General features: G+C 38.5%; 1 protein-coding gene across 1 annotated transcript; it reads left to right on the top strand.

Annotated features, from left to right (window-relative positions):
• Positions 1 to 2,332: 2,332 nt before the first annotated feature.
• On the top strand, positions 2,333 to 18,950 carry LOC144628626 (A disintegrin and metalloproteinase with thrombospondin motifs 6-like). Its single transcript, XM_078486769.1, has 23 exons — positions 2,333 to 2,611; positions 2,733 to 2,799; positions 5,675 to 6,006; positions 6,534 to 6,714; positions 7,231 to 7,394; positions 8,158 to 8,241; positions 8,996 to 9,120; positions 9,372 to 9,430; positions 9,945 to 10,050; positions 10,327 to 10,461; positions 11,309 to 11,459; positions 12,083 to 12,181; positions 13,638 to 13,786; positions 13,965 to 14,028; positions 14,510 to 14,627; positions 15,123 to 15,265; positions 15,693 to 15,819; positions 16,146 to 16,229; positions 16,396 to 16,562; positions 17,101 to 17,272; positions 17,471 to 17,597; positions 17,751 to 17,961; positions 18,311 to 18,950. Exons 1-23 carry the CDS (start codon positions 2,540 to 2,542, stop codon positions 18,461 to 18,463), a joined length of 3,090 nt encoding a protein of 1,029 aa, XP_078342895.1. The 5' UTR covers positions 2,333 to 2,539; the 3' UTR covers positions 18,464 to 18,950.
• The last annotated feature ends 552 nt before the right edge of the window (positions 18,951 to 19,502 follow it).

The raw sequence follows: 19,502 nt of genomic DNA, 5'->3' as shown, positions 1-19,502 counted from the left end.
TGGAGGTGGGTAAGAAAATTTTATATTTGCAGTTACTTAGAAGTGCTGTCATAAGCATGAAATCGGAAATGGTATTTCCTCTAGTGCTCTTTAGATTTAAAGGATTCAGGTTATATTGACTTATTACAGTTTATTCCGACCCTTATCGCACGACTTCGAAGTCTTATACAGAATATATCAATCTTCTTTTGTACAATACGACGGATGTGCTGTAAATTATAGCTTTAACGACGCTGCGTATGTATCGAAAACATAGCAGTCAAGTAGCTTGGGGGTAGATACGTAAATTATATCCAGAAATTAAAAATCAATATCGCCAGTGTACTTAAAGAGCGCAATATCATTTCTTTAACGGAAAGTGTGTTATCGACAGATTCACGGTCATTTAGAACAAGATGATTGACACTTAGCTAAAGTAACCTTAACTAGATACATCATTTTGAGAGCATGAATATAAAAGTCATATTTTTTTCTTTGAATTAAATATAAAAATGTAATTCACTTTGAAAGCTACTTCCAGTCTCTCTATGACTGTAAACATTCCGTTTTAATTTTCATTTTGTATATTAAAATCGCATTAATTCACACAAAAACCAAAAACACCTGAATTTTCTTTTATTCAAACTCCACGCATTTTGTGATCTATTGTCAGTCACAATCTGATATTAAGAGGTCTGTATTTGCAACGGGTATGTCTGTTAGAATTAGATAATTTGACATATCCTTCATGCTCATGAAAAATTCGTCAGTAAAATCAAGCTAAGGGTTTATCGGCAGATCTCCTCATTTCGTGTTTTGTCGCCGTTAAGTGCCCCAGGCGCCGAGAAGACGCGCAAAGTAATTAATCGATGTATCAGCGGTCGCAGGGACTTCGCATGTTTGCGTATGTATTTACAGCAAAATGGCGTCTTGTGTTGTTTTATAATCGGGATAAACCACACAGTAAATAACAATTAAATATTTGATTAGTTTTAATGCAAATGAATGATACAACGTGAAATTCATTTAGGCCATCGGCGGGTTGAAAACGCGGGTTTTAAGCCTTAACAAAGGATCAAATATTTTCATCCAATATAGCTTTAATGAACGTGTCAGTTTTGCCGACCCTTGTTCAGATACCTTCACTCGACATTTTCTGCGTAAAGCGATGTTTCATCGTTTAAAGCAGGTTTATTCGATATGATGTTGGATTAAAAGGTTGTACCGCTTAGTTGGGGCTTAATTCTGAAGACGATTTATGGAAATGTACACGACGACCCAGGAGGGCGTTTACTTAAGGGCGTTTACCATTGCGAAAGAAACAACTTCGCAAGAATGCGTCTTTGAATTGTAAATATATAAACTTTGATTTGATTTTACAGAGCAAATGTCACATGGTGTTCCGACAGAGACGTTTTTCAATCAGAAAAGAATAACCTAAATTAGCAATACTGAGCACAGACATGGAATGGGTTTCGAATCTGGCCGTGTACTCAAATCTTCGTATTTCGATGAAGAATTTTTTCCTATGGGATCGAAAAACCACCAAAAATATATTAAAGAAGGTTAGAATTTAGGTTTCATTACTTTCGTTGTTATCGTATTCCATTGATAATTACCAAAAGGGAGAATACCGTCAATAGAATAAACATAGCTAAAAAGATAGTTTTGATTGAATCACGTTCCCTTATTGTTGTTGTAAATAATGCTTTTTTTATTCTTTTATATAAAGAAAAGAAACATGACCTAACCTTTACCCATAAATTGTAGTAGGTTCATTATTTGTCAGTGAGCTTCCAAGATCTTGGATTTTAACAGTTAAAAAATATTTCGTGAAAAGACATGGGAAAAAGTCAAATGTATAACAATTTTCGTGACGGGCGGTAAAATCAAACACTTCTTCTCGTGGCGAAAAATTCGACAACACATAAGCTACAATTAACAATCTGTGAATCAGATTCCTAGAAAGAAATTACTTAAGTCAACAAAGGCACTTTGCCATCTCAAGATGGCTTTATTGGTGAGATATCTTGGCGTGGCTGCGGTTTACCTGACTATTCCGAAACCGGCGGGAGATCTTTCAATTTCTTTTCGTTTTATTACATCGTTTATTCTCTTAAAAGAGTGGGGGTATAAAAATTTGAAATTATTTAGAACTTTGTATGGCGTTTTTAGTAAGACGATGTACGAGGCGCTTTTTTTTTTTTTTTGTGGCACCAGAAGTGAAAAAAGATGTTATCAAGTTTAGAAGTGGCAGTGCCGCGAGAGCTTACTCTTCAAGAATCCTTAAAAGGCAGGACGAGTTTTTCTAATTGCATTTCGTTGTTTATCTAGATCGTTAATGGCGAAAACTTGAGAGGAACCGACCGAGACAAAATCATTGAGTAGCTGCGAGCAATATTCCATCAATACCGAATGAAAACATCAAAACAGTGGCAGATATTGTGCTCATTTGAAAGTATAATTAGTTCAGGAAACACACACATACTCGGCGAGCGGCGATTCTACGATTACATTTAACGGGTCGTCAGCCTGAACGTTGCTCGTGCCTCGGGGCAGAATGTTCTCACGGATTGTCGCGACAGTTTTCACTCTTTTAGTTCTTCCGCGGGCTCGAGCAAATTTGTACAAGGTAAGAACGTGTTTGAAACTGAAAAAAAAAACGCTTTGTTGGGAGACAAACTAATCAGTTTTCACACTGATCCAATTCGCAAAACTGTTACTTATCTTCTATTGCTTTGTTTTAAATTGAGGATGTGCACAATTTACTGACACCCCACGAGAGAGAAAAGATATTCGGCGAACCCTTTCCACAAGATGGTAAGCAGTGTGACAAGATTTAATATAATCGTGTTAGTGCGTTCTCTTTTGTATCCGATTTTAACACAGGGAGGAGTGGCAATTTATTATTTAAAATCTAATTGTACAGATCACGGTATATCTGGGGAGCTAACTTATTTTACAGTCATACCTAACAAGTGAAAAGAAAATCAAAATAAACCCAATACATATTTAGCTAGCTTTAAGAATGTGGGTTATTGTTTGGAACAGATCATCCAACATCTGTTCTTAAAAAATAATTTGAAGTAAACTCCAATGAACGTTTGCTGAGTGTAGTCCTTGAATAAATTCCGCCGCATTTCGAATGTAAGAAAACCAGTGAAATGCTGGTACGCGCGCGTTTTGTGCGATTATATGTTCTTCATACACAGCAACAACAAATTATTTTTATAAATGCTTTGACTTTTTCACACCGTAACAAAAGTCACTATAGTTTACCAATATCAGTACCGAGTGCGAAACGGATTCTTATTTTATAAATCTTTATTTAATTTTTAACAATATAAATTATTTTCTCAATAAAAATGAATCTCTTTGTAAAAGGATTCTTTCAAAACAATCTTGTAATAAAAAAATATCTGTAGTTGAGGTTAATTTTACTTGGTATAAGAAGACGCATTTTAAAAGCGGCTGCAAATAATCTAACCTCAATCTAAGGTAAATAAAAAACTCTTGTATTATTGAGTCCCCTCTTTGCAAATGCATGGGTCCTTCTGATGTAAAACTTTAGTATCTTTCGAAGTCAGTTCTTAAGCCCCTTGGCTCATCTTGAAGGAATGAAAATGATATTTCGGTGATCATGAAAGAATACGAACTTTAGTTATAACTTGATTTAATTTTAACCAAATTTAGGCCGGATTTTAATGTGAGATTTCTTGCCAAGTTAATGCACAAGACGAATTCTCAAAAGGGAAAAAGACAGAAGAGAAGAAAAAGAACCTCTTCTACCATAAAATGAGGTCTAAACTGATATTGAAAGCAATCAATTTAAAATTTATGCCAGGCTTTGAAATTCATCAGCAAAATTACTGTGGTTGCAAGCATGTCAATTATATTTGATCGAGAATCAGATTTAGCTAAAAATAAAATGTGCAAAATATTAACAAACCCTTCAATAACACCTTTAATTCACGTTTACGCCTCGGAACAAATTCTTATGTGAAAGGGACAACCTAGTAGTATTTATCGAGAAAGGGTCGATATTTTTATGCATCGTTGGAAATCCAGTATTAATACCGGATTTATTATGACTTGTTGTGCATAACTTGTTTTTTTTTATGATCAGCGACATTCAAACAGGTTTGAAACTGGTTGATAATCCTGACGCCAAAAAGTCTTGTGATAAGTTTGTTTGGGCTATGTTTACTATCTTTCGCCAAACAAGACTAAACCATGACTAATGTTATATTTTTCGGTTGAAAAGTTTATCTGTAGATCCAATGGAACGTTTTGTGTTGAATTTATTGACGAACCTTTGCGTAACAGCAAGGAGTAGGAAGCGAAATTGATGAACAGTGGGAGTGGTTACTGTATTTTTAGACAGGAAAATTTATTTCTGTCTTTTTGGGAACACCATTGTTAACAATTTGTAGTAAAATGGACTTAAATAATATCCATAAATAGCTTTAACGCCCTATCATTACGCACAGTTGCAAAGGTTATCTTACAGGAATTCGAGGGAATATGAATAATAATGGTTGCTTCATTCAGCTTAGTCACAACAAGAATAATTACCTCCGCATGAATTTTTCAATAGCTTTTAATTAAGAAACTGCGAAAAACTAAGCTCCATTAAGAGATTAAGCCAAGATAACGAAATCCGTTAAGCTCCTAAATTCAGTTCTTATTACCTTGTTTCTTATCTAAACTCCTATGAGAGAAAACATATTATATGTACTCTTGATATAACATTCATATATTATGTGTACTGAATGTAAAACATTGCCTTAAAAGCATCCAAAATTGAGCATCCGTAATGCCCATTTTACGTGGAGGGGGCGAAATAAATTTATGATTTGATATTACTTATAAACTGCTAGCTACAATACAAGTGTTCTTGAGTTGACAAATACAGGTGGTCTGGTCTTGACCATTAAAAAAACATCGGTTTTTTGTCTTCCCTTAATAGAAATTCGATAGCATTTGTTTTTAAGCTTCAAATATATTTGGAAAAGATAACTTAGCTTTTACTTGAAAATGTGGAATAACTAACAAGAATAGACAGCATTGGTGAAAGCTGTGAACTTTCTCCCTTGATACATTAATGGTTTCTGAATGAAATGCAAAAATCAGCTGCGAAACATAATAATGAAAAAGGTCTTGAGTGACAATACAGCGAGTCCGAATAGGTTTTCTCACCTTCATTTAGGTTTTAGTGTCAAAAATATTCAAGACTGTATTTTTTTTGCACCGATAACAATATTGCTGTTGATGTGTTTTATCAACATCAGCACTGTAAATGGCAAAAACACCGTAAATTTACTAATATTAATAGAACACTGCAGAAATATGGTGAGGTATAAATACATCGCAAGTAGAAAAGTATAAAATTCGACACGTCTATAAATAGGGTTTCATTACACTATAGATAGGGTTTTTCTTCTTCTTCTTTTTCTTTCTCGGAGATATTAGCCTCTACAGCTTGTCTGTAAATCCGGGGTTCAAACTTAAAGTTGATGTATGTGTATAAATTTTTTATTTTTTTTGTCAAAAAAAGAAAGAGTAATATGGTATTTTTGAAAATGGTCTATGAAACTGGTTTATATCCAAAATTGAATCATTTTTATAGAGAATGCTTTTAGTTTAGGAAACGCCTTTCAAAACGCCTTTGAAAAATAATTGCTCATAACGTTAGTTCCAGATTACCACGTGACCCACCCAGTTCAAGTCGACGAGAATGCCAACTTCTTGACACGTGACCTGTCTAATGGAAATCATCGCAGACGCCGCGATATCGAAAGCGCCATTAAAGAGCCCGTCTTCTTCCACTTGTCCGCGTTTGGTCAGAATTTTCACCTAAATGTTACTCTTAATGATGAGCTTCTCTCCCCAAACTTTGTCATCGAGGTTCGTGGAAATCAAAGTTCTCGCTTTCACTTTGACGTTGAGCATTGTCATTATACTGGTCACGCGGTATCATCAAAAGGGCTGGGTACTAAAGTGGCCGTGAGCAACTGCGATGGGCTGGTAAGTAAAGATAGTCTTAAATTCTTGTTTTTTTTTCCGTTTTCTATATGTAGTCAAGGGAATTGTTGCCACATTTTGACAAATTTTCAAAGAGTAGCCACTGAAACTAACAACGAGCAATTTGGACGCATTCTCATCAACTTGTTCACTTAGGAATACAATAGACCACCTCAGTCTTTGTCTAAATTTGATATTCATCGAAGACGGTTTACAAATGCGCCTTAAAAATATCGAAATTCCTCAATTTGGGGGCAACTAAGGGGGTGTGAATCTATTAACCCCGCAGTCACAAAGTAAATGGTTTGTACCCAAAAGTATCAGTAGCTTCTCCAGTATCAGGGTTTATCTACACAACAAGTCCTTTGATCTTCAAAGTGAAGTGGACCTTTGCTTATGTTGTCAAACGTCAGTCATAAACAACATAACTTTTCAGGACTACTCCTACTCGGACTATCACACCAAATGAATTAATTATCTCCAGCTGATCTTATTTATCTCTTTTAAAAACAAAAATTATTACTCTCTAGCGAGGTTTGATTCGCACTCCAGAAGATGTATTTACAATAAATCCGCTACCGGACCGGCTGGGACTGGAGAAGAACAAAACTCGTGCTCACGTGATCCACAGAAGATCTGCCACACCCCTGGAGAGTGATGGGAAGGCATTGAAAGTTGAGAAAAGATCAGAGAACTGGTGCGGAGTGGAAGGTTGGTATTTTGATCTGGATAGAACTGAGTCAAGCTTTTTTGTCGATGTTAAATATATTTTCGTGCTCCACCAAGACAAAATGAGCTACATAAAATAAAATAATCTCTGTTTTTCGGGGTAGCATGACAGTCGATTTGACAAACACGTGGACCTGGAATTCCCGATCATTTTGGAATTTTGAAATGTTGGTTTTTGTGGAGGGAAAACCGGATAACCCGGAGAGAAAACCCTCGGAGCAAGGGCCTAAACCAACAACAAACTCAACTCACATATGACGCCAGGTCCGTGATTCGACTCTGGGCACATTGGTGGGAGGCGAGCGCGATAACAATTTCACATTCACAAGCACGACACTTCTCTCAGTTTAATAGTAATTTGTAGAACTGTCAATCAAACACTCATGGATGATTGCATGCACAATTTTTTATTGCCAATATTTTTTGCAAAGGATCACTTTAGAACTCTATTTCCGTTCATCTCTTACCTAAAGGCGCATTATTTTCTCGTCATTACAGACGAGCCCAGTTCCAGGACGAAGCGAATGGTATTTGACCTGCCTGCACCAGTAGATTATAACGGGGATTACACCATCGAAACACTTGTTGTTGCCGACAAGAAAATGACAGAATTCCATGGAATTGAGGAGCTCAAGGTCTATGTACCAAGTCTCGTTAACATCGTAAGTTCACCTACTTTCTTGAAAAATGGTTTGTTTCGAACACTGCTTTTAAAAGAACATTTTCCGGCTGATGATCAAATTTTACCCCTTGCAATTTTAGGTGTATCATAGAGAATTCAACGAAAGATTCAAAATGGCGTCTTTCGTTTTCAAATATCTGTTTTAGTTCCAGAGATATTTTAGCTTAAGGCCTGGAAACCAGTATGTTGACATGGTAACAAAACTTTTAAGCTCATATTGTAAAACACAATTAGTAGAGTGTTAGAGTGTTGAATATCTCTGGAAAGAAAAGAGATACTTGAAAACTGTAAACCGGCGGCATTTTTTGTTCTCATACAGACTTCTTGTTAATGTTTTAAAACGGCTCAGATAGGAAAGACACGAATTTCATCATAGTAGCACTTCAAGGTATTGAAAATGCCTTTACTTGGGTCGGTCAAGGATATCAGACGTTAGATATTATTATATGTAACAAGTAAACGTTGTGGAACTGAGCCCGTTCGTTATATCGGAGTTGCACTGTATGCATATGAAACAAATTTTCTATCATTCAGATTTCGTAAAAAAAATTATAAGCTGTAAAAACAGTTTTGATGTAGACACATAGCTTGGCTTCTAACAATGATAATTTGCTGTCGATAAAAATTTTAGTCGGTGTACATGTTGCTAGTTCACTCCGTCCAGTCGCCTTCACAGCCAGTTAAAATTCAAGGAAATGGCAGTATTTCTAAAGCTAATTTTTTCTTATTGCTTTTCCAATTAGGTTTACAATCTTATTGGCGACACTTCCATTGGTGCGAACATGAAGTACGTCTTGCACAAGCTGCTGATCCTTGAACATGATCAGGTGAGTGTGGAAACTGGGAATGAGTTACGAGAAAACCTCCGCTGGTCACAGGAAAATGTGTGCACAGACAGTGAACTGTGAATTTCCAATGTTAGTTTTTTTTTAGTGAATCGTTCGCTTTTGAGCTTTGCCACTTTTCTGAAATTGACACTCAGTGACAGCAGCCCAAATCCTAGCCCAGATCACACTGGTTGTGCAGTAAAAGATGTATTTTCTGTAGTTTTAAGGAATGTTGTTCAAATGACTACGTCTTTCGGTGGGGCAGTATGTCTTCTACATCCTTAGAAGTGTAGAAGTACTTCTACTTTAACAATAAGTTCTTCGGGCTTCGCCCCTGCGCGCGCTCTTCTGGCCGTGTCGCCTCTGTTCCCTTCTTCCGCGCCCTCCACTCGTTTTCTGGGATCTCATCCGCGCCCACTTCAGTGTGTGGTGTCTGCGGCGCGCGTCACGGGCCTCTCCGGCCCGGGGGGCCTTGGCTGTGTCCCTCCGGCCGCCTTCGCGTCACGTCAATTCCATCAGATCGGAGTAGTGGTGAACTATAAATCTTAGTAGTATACAGGGAACGTTAGAAAACCGAAAACACCCTTGGCTTCTAACTTTGTTGTCTAGCCTTATTATGATTGGACCACAAAAAGTGTGCACTGATATAAGATCTATATGGAAAGTAGCTACTGGCGACGATGCCTTCTTGTGCTTTAAACTCGCTAATAAAGTAAGCATTATGGGAATTGACCGTTTTAGTTGACAATTGTAGGAAGGGTTTGTGATAAGCTCTCATGCTGGGAACACCATGACAAGCTTCTGTGAGTGGGCCAAAAGACAGAACGTAGAGGATGATAATCACCCTGACCACTTTGATCACGCCGCACTTATTTCACGGTAGGGATACATTTGCTTTATTTCATGGTTAGGATACACTGCTTGATTTTGGGACTTTTCACGGTCATGATACATTGCTCGATATTTAAACTTTCAGATGGAACAACAAACGGAAGAAAAATTGAAGAGAAACAAAATTGATAAATTTAGTCTTTTCGTATCGCAGAGATTGCCGCTATTGTAAGGTTGTCCCTTGTCTAGTTCTATCCAATTTGTAGTTGATCATAACATGCCTGTGGCTTTTATTTCAGTTACGATTTCTGTCGAAACGCGGGCAACAGACAAGGACAAGGCTGTGAGAAAGTTTTAGGTGAGGTTTTTATTCGGCTTATACAGTTAATAAATATAATGGTATGCCATTAACGCGAGACGAATTTTAGCTGTTTAGAGATCTAAACATCCCTAAAGAGTTAGTTATTCTAGAAATACACCACTTTCATTGGCGGCCATTTTATTCTTTTATGTATGTTATTGCCCTACTGGCTTCTCGCATGTGAAACATTCAAAGAATTTTACTCTAAACGAGGCAGTGGGAAATACATAAAAGAATAAATAAGGCTTGAAGTGGTGTATGGGACTTCTGCTATTGTAGATCGGTATACGTTAGAATGTGCGAAAAACATCAGCGAACAAGTAATAACCGCGTCCATAATTAAAGGCCATCGGACGGCGTCACTTGTTTAATTTTATACTCTATATGGAAGACTTTATTTAGGATTCTGTTCTTGTCTCGGAATTAAAAATACCTCGTAGAAGTCTGGTTGAGGTTGTCTTTGTTAATGTATCTTTGTTTGTTTGTTTTATTTTTATCTTGGTAAACGAAGGCCTGGCTCAAGTCGAAGGAATGTGCAGTCTCACTGGAAGTTGTACACTGAGCAAAGATGGTGGCCTGGGAACTGCTTACACCATGGCGCATGAAACAGGTCACAAGTGAGTAAAATAAGCCAGAGAGCATTGGTGGTTAATCTAAACCTTAGCTTTAAGGCTCAAAGCTCTTTGGTTTGATTTTTGCATAGGCACACTTTGTCTACTATTTCCAAGATAGGTTTCTTGAAACTTCTGGGACTCCTGGTAAATGTAGAAGTAACCCAGTAGCTGACTTTCGACGAAATTGTTCATTGAAATCACACCCCATTTTTGTGGCAGTATGTCAAATGAGTCACCCAAAACTTAACGTAATCATCCTTTGGCTTTTTTTTCTTGCAGTTTGGGAGCTCAGCACGACAGCGCGGGTAATCCGTGTGCTGATGTAACAAACATCATGTCTACACAGGCCAGTGGTAAAGAAACAGCCTTTGAATGGTCTCACTGTAGTAGACAGTCAATTCACACTTTCCTGATGTGAGTATTTTTCTTTCCTGTTTCTTGACCCCAGAGCTCTTGTCTTTTGCACCTGACTGACGGTGACACGATCTCCGGAGCTCTTCTCGCCGTCAGTCATGCGCAAAAGAGAAGTGCTCTGGAGTCTAGAATGTTGAGAGAGCGCTTACGATCTAGTGAAAATCGATAATCAGAATCGTAAGCGGAGTCATAAGCTCGAAAGAATTGGAGTCGAAAGAATCAGAATGTTTCCATTTTCTTACTATTCCTCTTATGACTCCGTCGCTTATGATCCAGTGAAAACTAGATTGACGGAGCCGCAAGGCAGAGAGGAAGTACTCGGAAGAGTCCTGAGAACTAGCACTGTTGTTGGTTTGTTCTTCCGCTTCTAGATTGCGACTCCGACAATTTAGTTTTCACTGGATCATAACGACGCAGTCAAGCGGAAGAGAAACCTGTTTACTACTCCGTCAATTTGATTTTTCACTAGATCGTAACGCTCTGCGCTTCTGGTAACGACTCCGATTCCATCGCTAGTAAAAACCAAATCTTCATTGTTTGTAGTTGCAATATTTTTTCCTCCATGAAAATTTGAAATGTTCAACAACTTAGAACTATATGATAGCAAAGAACTCATTTGTCGAAATGTTCAAAGATTGTTCCATTCATTATCATATTTAAAGTACGTCAAAAAATTCAATTTCCCTGTTGTTTTCTGTTTAAGTTGCCAGGCATCTCTCATAGTATCAAATGAAACCTTTGACTGAATGATTGATCAATTGATTGATTGATTTATAAAAGGCAGTTGCGACTGTCTTAAACTAATATCAAGACTATCTCGATAGATCATATTACTTTTTCTTGTTAGTGGAGATCATTCTGCGTGCTTAAAAGACAGACCTCAGAAGGCTGTGACATTGCCGGAACGTCTGCCAGGAGAACTCTATAACGCTGACGATCAATGCTCGCGGGCCTTTGGTGATAAGTCAATTACATGCCCAGCGCCTTTTCTGAAAGAGGTGAGTTGCACCGCCACTGTGGTGATTTATTTTTACTGATATACTTAAATGGCAGCACATGGGAGCAGTAGACAGTTTAAGGTACTTCGCGAAAAGAAAGCTTCAGACAAGAAAAGACAACAAAACTTAAGTGTTTATTCTTCTTGCGCTTATGCTTCTTAAGCTTATGTCCCCCCCCCCCCCCCTTGAACAACAGAAGCCAAATCAAACCAATATTGACATAGGCGGAGTCAGAGGAAGAGCTGAGAGGGGGCGGCTTGCCCCTTTCAACTAGGAAATTTAAATCAGTCTATCATTCCAAACCTTAAACGTTTTCGTTACGAATGTTTCCAGCATCTCAGAGAACTTGGATTTGTACAATTTCCCTGGGGTTGGCGGGGGGGGGGGGGGAGAGAGGGGGTATATCACTGCAGTTGTTGATCCGCCATTTGGTCGAATTGGCCTTTTTACGCGCGTTTTCCCACGCTCGGCAAAGTTTGTACGTGAGTACGTCTGCTCTTTAGCAAAAAAAACAAAACAAAAAAACAATGAACTAACGTGGTAATAAAATCTCAAATCACTGTGGTAATTCTCGTCCATGATTTAAACGCATTTCACCATGTTTCTTTTTTCTCTGTGTTTAGAAAATCTGCACGCAACTCTGGTGTGTGAATCCGACAACTAGAATGTGCACTACACATCACGAACCAGCCGCCGAGGGAACGGAATGCGGTCATAAAATGGTAAGTTGGTATTTTTTTGGAAGATCTAACTTGTAGTTTGTGAAAAGTATCGATATATCAATCCTATCTATTCGTCTTGTGTTGTGTCCCAGGTCTGCTCTGAAACACAAAACAAACGAGAACCTTGCCTATAACCCAGTCGTTCCCACACTAATTGGCGGGAAACCTCATGTCGTCATGGCGCACTAACTCAATTTGGCGCGCAATGTTTATGACGTCACTGAATGACTGAACGACACCCAAAGATTCACCCAATCCATTTCCACGCCCTTCGTGTACTTCACGAATAGAGCCTTTCGGGACAAGGCTGAATAATGACGCATAAAAAGAAGTTTCCCTCAATTGCCACGATTTTTCTCTCGAATTCGTCCTGGTAAAATATCGTCATCTTCGGGAAAACAAAACTCGATGTTTTCCTCGGGAACATTCATTAAGTGTACAATAGACTGACTGCTGTGCGGGAGGTCGTGGGTTCGAACCCCAGACCGGACCAACACTCAGGGTCTTAAAATAACTGAGGAGAATGTGCTGCCTTTGTAATTTCATCTGCAAATGGTTAGAAATTCTAGTCTTCTCGGAAAAGGACGATAAACCGTAGGTCCCGTCTCCTGTATCTTCAGTCTTATAACAGGGGACGTTAAAGAACCCACACACTATTCGCACAAAGAGTAGGGCACGAAGCTCCCGGTGTTGTGGTCTGGCCTTTACAATTGTGTAGTAAAATTACAGTACGTGTAAAGCGCATTTGAACATATACATATGAAAAATGCGCTATATAATTAATTACATTATCATTATCATTAGACACTTCAGTATATAATATATACTTTTACAGTGATACCTTATTATAGGAATTTAACGATACATGTAATTAATGCGAATTTCAAAAATTCGCGTTAATTTAATGTACCTTAATTTAAGTCATTGTTAATTAAAAACACTCTATTTTACAGCATTGTTATTTTAAGACACCTTTATTTCCGGGTAAGATATATTAACACGTCATCTACTTCTCCGTCAAAGCTGCAGGGATAGCAGAGGCAGAAGAAAGCGAGCGCCAGGACGGGATGTATTCCATCCCTGGACCCATGCATTGAATATTAGTCACTTTTTGGTCTGTTAAAATATCTTTGTTGTGTATGGTTTATCGGAATTAAACCTCAAGTTCTGATGTTGGACGTTCTTGTTTTGTCTTTTAAATAGCGCAGCTTGCTATAAAGATTACTACGCAACAAATTCGCGTTAATTAACTGTATGTAAGCACACACCACACGAGAATTCGCGTTAATTATATGCATGTAAACATAAATTTTCGACAATTCGTGTTAATTTTATTACGCGTACATTTTGTTCGCGTTGTTAAAATGCTTCGTTATATTCCTATAATAAGGTATTTAAATATGACAATGGTTGACTACATGCCTCGACTCCTGATATTTTTTTTACCAACCTCCAGTGGTGTCGACGCGGAAAGTGCGTCCCATTTGGCAGCGAGGGACCAAAGGCTGTGGACGGTGGTTACGGCCCGTGGGCAGAATGGAGCGACTGTTCGCATTCTTGTGGTGGGGGGCTGATAACAAGAAAGAGGAAGTGTGACAATCCAGAGTAAGTTGGCACGCGGAAAATGATAAAAGAAAAAAAAGCAGAATGTGTCACAATCGCAACTCCTGAAGAGTTTTGTTTAAAGACAGTAAATAATTTTTCATATATCCAGGGCGGATTAGTATCAGTCGAGCAGTACGTATCCCATGTTGCCTCTGTTGTATCTTATTTTAATTTTCAGACCCCAAAATGGTGGAAAATTATGCAAGGAACACTCTGCAGAGTTTCAATACTGCCAAACGCCTGTGAGTATACAGCCCTTAGCTACCTGAATGTAAAATGCTTATTTTGAAATGGTTGTTTTTTTATGTGTTCGTGAGATCTTGTGCACGATTTGATTCGTGTCCAGAATCCAAAAAGCAAAAATTAAAAACAACAACAAAAAAACAACAAAAACAAAAACTGGTTTGTCCTGACTGCTAGAATATGATTACAATTGGAGGACAATGTCGTGTGTACCACCGAATCAAGAATCTGTGTAATAATACCTAGTAATTACGACGTAAAAGTTAATTATAATTAAGATATTTCTACTTTAGTGAGCAAAGTTAAGAAACAATTTAACTTTGACAAAGGTATTAATAAGCAAGTGCCACAAACTAGTCGCAAAAGAAAAAAAGGACAAACAAACAACTAAGTACATCTGCTAGTAAAAAAAGGTTTTACAATCGTCAAAAGAGCTTTACCACATCAGCTTAAACGTGAAAACGTTTTTGCTTTGTTTAGAAATGCCCAGCAGGTACGCCTAGCCCTAGAACAGGCCAGTGTGAAGCAAAGCGACAGATAAGATTCATTGATGGTAACAAGTATCAGTGGACTTACAATCCTGCTGTTCCTGTAATAGGTAAATATCGTCCAATCAGCTGACGCAATGCACGCCTTGTTCACGTGCATGTTCAATTGTTTCTATGCACGATTACGTCATGATCAGTTGCAAAAAATGTCACCTCAAAGCCTCCTCGAAAATTCTTCTCAAACCTCCGCTACTTTTGCCATTTCCGTGGGTATTTTACATACTATTTCCGAGGGTATTTTCCCCTTTGCTTCTTTAAGGATGCGCTTATAAAAACATTTACAAGTTTTTACTGCAAAAGTCGAGCGAGGCTAGTGGGAGGGGAAGTAAAGTTAGCTAGTCTGACGTAAATATGATTAAGAGCTACAGTGAATCTATTGTTTCTCTTGGGAGTTATATAATTTTGTTTTTTTACGGTGTTTGAACATTTTGATCATTGTTACGTGATACATTCATCCAATCAAAAATAAATGAAATGTGACTTGAGAATGACAACATAAAGTATAGCGCATGTGCAGCTTGCTGATGTTTTCTTTTGCCTTTTAGCTGGACAGCAGTGTAAATTATCGTGTATCGCCCAGGTGGGTATTCGCCAATTTGCCAAGTACTCATTTGGCTTCGTGGATGACGGGACACGATGTGATGCTTATGATGAAAACAGTGGGATTTGTATCAGCGGCAAATGCCAGGTAAAGTCGTGTTAAAATTAAAGCCTTTCATATTGCTCATCCTGAATTATCCCCACACATTTTTGTCATAAACAAAACAGGGACAATTCAACCCACGTGCATGTATCATTTCATTGAGAGAATGAGAGATTTGCGAAGGAACATAGAGAAAATCCCTTGAAGCAAAGCCGGAAACGAAAACTCGTTCCCAGAGTTCATATTCTTCCTTCTTGGTTACAGGGTTGCACGTAATTGCGTGCCAATCAACTGCCCTCACCCTACCCTCTAGTTGACACAGTACCCACATTCTCCACCATAAAAATTTATGAAACACGATCAACAAGGAAAAGTATCGTTTTAACATTTTTGTAGTTTTAACAGTTTTTTGATTTTACAGTGTTATGTACAGCAAATTCACGTTCGGCATTTCTGTTGTCTTATCTTCCAGCCCTTAGGTTGTGATAAAAAACTGGGCTCCTCAAAAGTGTTTGACCGTTGTGGTGTTTGCGATGGAGATGGAACTTCATGTATCGGCAAAAGGTTAACATACAAAGGCTTGCCCAATCCTATGAAGGGTAAGTGAATTGCTTATATAAACGTTTTTTGGCTTAACTGTACACTCAGTAAGACATTAGAACAGTTCGAAGAGCTCGACTGGGAAGACCACAGTGGCTAAAAGAGTAAAAAGGACTAATCGTCAAGTATTGAAACAAAGCAAGTAATTATTATTAAAGATATGGGTCCTTCTGACAACTGCAGGCTCAATCTGGTCCTCAAAACCGGAATGGTGAGGTTACCAAGGTAACAGAAACTGGCACACTACTTTTGTAACTACCTCCCCCTTAAGGAAGTAACCTCGCTATTTTGATTTTTTGTTCTCTTTTTTTCTGTATTTGGACAGGACATTACCAGCCGATTGGTGTTATTCCTGAAGGAGCAAGAAGTATTCAGATCAGAGAACTGAGTGGTTTCAAGAACTACTTGGGTAAGTTTAAGGTCGGCTTACCAAACATTGATATTCGGGTGACAAAAAGAAACAAGCATCATCGAATAGAAGGTGTTTTATCGTAGCAGCGTCTGAACGACTAAATTATCAGGAGAAATGACAATAAAAAAACTGTATGATAATCAGTGCTTGTTAACATCCTCAGCTATGATGACCGTCGAAGGCAAAGATTTGCTCAACATGGACTTTCGCATCAAACCGCGAATGTTCGGGTTTGTTGGCGCTGGTACGAGGTTCAAATACACACGAGACGAGTTGAAGAAAGAGAAAATTACTGCTCAAGGTCCACTCAATCAGGATGTGGAGTTACTAGTGAGTTTAGACATGAACTGTAATGTATGACGTCAGAAAACGGAACAACGGTTTTAACAATTCCGACCCTACAAGTTTCGGCTGAGGCTAGGCGCTAGTTGAGTCTTAGTGAGTGAGGAATTGAGGTGTACTTTGAGAGACAGCATGATGAAGGCTGTCGAAGGTAAAAGCATTCTTCCAAAACAAATTACCGAAACCAGAAAATTCTTACTCCCCGCCGTACACCGGCTAAAGCTAAAATGCCAATGCATTCCAAAGGAAGATGAGTTTAAAAAATAGATAGTCTTGGTTAACAACATATCACCGATTTGTTTGTTACCGCCACTTGAGAGATTCCGTGTCTACCCAAATAATCCCATCCCCCCATGCAAGACAAATTTTTGAAGCTGAAGGAAATCGTAACGTCCGTCAAATAACAGAGAAAAAGGAGTCGAACAATCTACCCGACGAAAAGACAACTATCTGTCCGTCTCTCTTCACACGCGCATTATGAGGCGTTTGTTGACATTTCTGCAGTATGTCCTTTTTGTCTTTGCAGTATTTAGTTCAGTCATGGAAGGAAGAATACCAGGTCAGGATTCGATATCTTGTCCCACGCTCTGTAGACGTAAACGCCATGGACACAAGAATTGCGCGCAGCCTGAAACACGAGAAAGTTAGTTTCAAGTGGACAAAGCGTTCGTTAGGTTGCTCTGAAAGCTGTGGGGGAGGTAAGTAGTATTCTTAATGTCACTAACAAGCGAGAAAGTGGCGGGAATATTAAATAAAAGAGGAACAATAAAGAAGCAATAAAGAAATTTTCTCTTCGAGATATCGCTCGTTTCGAATTCAATGCATACTGAAATCAAAGAGACGAGAGAATTTAAATTCTTCGCACTTTTCTTTAACCGCTCTCTACCACTTTACAGGAATCGAGCTGCTGAAAGCCACCTGTGTCCGCGCTGATGATGGATCTATGGTCAGCGACCACTATTGTGGTGGAGAAAGGCCTGGTGATGAGACGCTAGAGTGCAATGTTCAAAAATGTCCAGCGAGGTAAAAACGTTTCCCTGTAAGTTAATTCTAGAGCTTATCACTTCAAGATTAGATTATGAATATTATCAATTATTTTCACTCTTCCTTTATAAGATGCTGTAGATATTTTCTGTCAGGTCATGCTAAAAAGGAGTCAATATTGAACTTCGTTAGGTGGAAAACTGGAGAATGGACCGACTGTTCGAAGACATGCAACGACGGCGAACCAGGGGAGAGGACACGGGAGGTTATCTGCGTTGATGAATCACATGAAATCGAGACTGAAGATCAGGAATCTTACTGCGCAGGACCTAAACCCGTGACACGAGAGGCATGCGCAGTTGAGGCCTGTCCTGCTGAATGGGTCACGGTGAAATCAGGCCCGGTTAGTAAGGAGGAAAACATCAGAATTTAATATTCTTATAACACATACGTAACTAAGTTTAACAGAAAAAAATAATGCGCATATTGACGCAAGGGAGTTTAGTTTACAACTCGAATAACATTTTCTGTACATTTGTCTCATTAAAAACATGAAATCCACGGCAAGAGCGGAAACGTCGCGGAAATGACGTCAAGACTGGCCTTGACGCTGATTGGCTGAAGCACTTTCGATCGCTTCAAGATCTTCAACCAGTAGTCTCCAAGTACAGCAAACACTCGGCTATTTTCTCATGTCTCTAAAACAAGTTCTGTATTGCTAATCATTTCCTTATGTTTTCTCGTAATTCCAGTGTTCCGCTATTTGTGGCCAAGGTGAACGCAAGATTGAAGTGGCCTGTGTAAAGACAACGAAACCCAACAACAAAGAAAAAGTAGCGGATGAAGAGTGCGCCGGACAAAAGCCTCCCACTACGGCCTCGTGTGACACTGGGATACCATGTTAATGATGATTAGAATGGAAGTTTAAGCCTGAGAAAACAATAGCTTTTCTAACTTGTTAGTACGTGATACTACCATTAGTTTATCAAATACTATAATATATATTAAGCATCTTCCTTCTACCAAATTTTTTTTTTCAAATAGCAATATTCTTTTCTTGACAGCAACAAGAGATAACTCAATAGATATAAAAGCAAAGTATTTCGAAAGTTGCCTTATAATGCACTAGGATAACACTGAGTAATGGATGAAAAAAGATAATCCCAAGGAATGAACTGAAAAAGGCAACAAAAATTTTCGCAAAGGATTAACTCTCCCTGGCAAAGTCCAGGTCAGCTGCACAGAGAACAGCGCTCTGGCGTATCAAGAAATACGTTCGCTATTATTTTCAATGCTAATTAACGGCCATTCACAAAAGCCTGCACTTTTTGTCTCGCTCCCATATTAGCGTGGTGTGAAGGCACTTTACCAAATAAAGGATGATCATGCGAAGCCTAGTCACGTGTTTTAACAGGCCACCAGTGATTGGTCATCGTACCAATCTAACATTGCGCGTCAAGGAGACAATAACCATATAATGTTTAAGGGTCGACTGAGCTCACTCTAGTAGTCAGTGAAGTTGCTAGGTAACGTGTTAACTTAATGAAACGCCTCTCCGCAAAATTTTCTGTTCAAACAAAGTTTCAACAGGGTGTTTTAGCAAGTAGTACCCTAATGCTCGTTTCCGTAACGGTTGAAGTGACATTACAATAACATTTAATGCAACATTGTTGCGGGGACAGGTGTGTTACCCCGGACAATTCTTAACCCTATTCACACCAGGGGGTAGGGGGGACTTTAAACGCAAACAACAACTTTTTTGATACTTAAGCTTAAGAAATCACCATCAAACATTAACATTTTAATAGCCAGATTTTCCGTGTTTTATATATTCTGTTTCCGGCTCCAACGAAAATTTAAAATTTAGTTCAGTGATTACGTTTAATTCACTATTGATTGTTTTCTGACGTCATGGAAAATCAAGGAACCCCAAATAGCGGCTAA

This window comes from Oculina patagonica, chromosome 1 (assembly GCF_052425735.1).
Source record: "Oculina patagonica isolate OP01 chromosome 1, crgOcupat, whole genome shotgun sequence".
Taxonomy (NCBI): Eukaryota; Metazoa; Cnidaria; class Anthozoa; order Scleractinia; family Oculinidae; genus Oculina; species Oculina patagonica.
Note: the sequence above shows the minus strand (reverse complement) of the source record. Positions and strands in the feature narration are given on the sequence as shown.